Source organism: Haplochromis burtoni, unplaced genomic scaffold (genome assembly GCF_018398535.1).
Source record: "Haplochromis burtoni strain Fernald_Lab_line unplaced genomic scaffold, NCSU_Asbu1 Contig_464, whole genome shotgun sequence".
NCBI lineage: Eukaryota > Metazoa > Chordata > Actinopteri > Cichliformes > Cichlidae > Haplochromis > Haplochromis burtoni.
In genome coordinates, this window is record NW_024582825.1 from 155549 (window position 1) to 157222 (window position 1674).

Genomic DNA, 1674 nt, shown 5'->3' on the forward strand with positions numbered 1-1674 from the left:
CTGACACAGACTGATTCATGTCCTACACAGTTCTTACAAGTTCATAGAAATTTCTGTTCAATTAGAACCAAGTATTTGAGTTGATGATTGTAATTTTTATACAATGTTGTAATTTGTTTTTCAATATTTACAATATTATACTTTAATGTATAATATTGTAAAGGAAACAAAACATCAATCAAAAAGTTGCTCTCTTTTTTATTCGGGCTACTTAAATTTATTTTGGGCTACCAAAAACCGAGTCCCTGCCCGAAGGGCTACCAGGAATTTTGAAATTTTGAGAGCTCTGTATTCCTAAAGACAATTTAAAGAAATGTTGAGAAAGCTGCCTAAAAGAGATCAGGTTCTGTTAAAGAATAAAGGTGGTCATGCCAAATGTTGACTTTCAAGCTTGTTAGAATTAAACAAAACCCAATTTTGGCTCATAAACTGCATTTCCAAGTATCTTTGTGCATGTTTCAATAAATCATGGCCCCTTGTTCCCATTTTCCTAGCAAAATATAAAGAAGCGAGACTACTGCCCCTGGAAGTAGATAAAAAGTGCATAAGCAACGCTTCAGTTGCCATCTTTTCCATCAATAACCTGTCTCTCCATTCCATAACAATCTTTTTTTTCTCCTTTGTGGGACTTTTTGGTTGTTGTTGTTTTGGAAAAGCTGTTAGCCAAAATAAAATTTGCTTGTCATACCTCAGTATCACAAATATCTTCTGTTTTGGACACTTTGACAACAAAAAACTCACCAAAAACACATTTTTGTGAGCCAAAGTGACATGAAATTTCTTGATTATTGTTCCTCGTCTGGTTTTTGTAAAACCTTTGGGTTGCAACAAACAAAGTTTTCATCTATCTGTGTCGTAAACCTACCGGAGCAGCTCATAAGTACACGATGGCACATCTGCCAAATCCCTATCAGCACTTCCTCCCCCCAACACACACACAAACACACACCTGAGGTGGCTGATTTTCCAGGCAGCAGTATGGAAAAGAGTTGAGGTGATGAATAAGCCGGTGAGGCCGCTCCCATAGAGCCAGGCAGCGACACGATGCCATCGGTCCACGGAGAGAAAGTAGAGGACGGACCCACCGACCATACTGGGAAGAATCCACAACTGGAAAAGATTCAAATATCCAATAATCATGTCAGACTTTAATATGTGCAGTTCATTCACACTCATGTTCATAATGCTAATCAAGTTCCAAACAGGTAAATAAATAAATAAATGTACCCAGAGCTCCATCCCCTTACACAATTAACTTTCTTTACCGCCGTCATGAAAAATGGCATTTTTTACTCTTCCTAAAAATGAAACTTTTCACATTTCTCTTCCTCTGAGACCAGGAGAAATCACTTTTTTTAGCACTCTTGAGCTCTAGTAAAGTTTTGCTTAGCAGAAAGTCTGGCTCTGTCCAAAACAACGCTGATTAACACCTTTGAAAAATAACACATTGTGCTTTCATGTGTGGGATTATTTATTTGCCAGACTTAATAACTCCGTGGTTATTATACCAGCGTATAACTCCCCCATAAATCCACGAGGAGTTTATTACCTTTGAGCAGAGCCAATAAAATTTCCGCTTTATTTCCACTCATTGTGGCGTCGTGTTTTCTCATCAAACTCCCAGCAAGAAATAATAATAATAATAATAATAATAATAATAATAATAATAATAAT

At 36.8% G+C, this 1674-nt stretch overlaps 1 protein-coding gene across 1 annotated transcript in view; it reads right to left on the minus strand.

The window, feature by feature from the left end:
* The window catches only part of mmd2a (monocyte to macrophage differentiation-associated 2a), a 25046-nt gene that overhangs the window by 17199 nt on the left and 6173 nt on the right, over positions 1-1674 (minus strand). Inside the window, exon 3 of the mRNA XM_005946197.3 lies at positions 950-1110. Within this exon, the coding sequence (XP_005946259.1) occupies positions 950-1110 (161 nt within the window). The remainder of the gene's footprint in view (positions 1-949; positions 1111-1674) is intronic.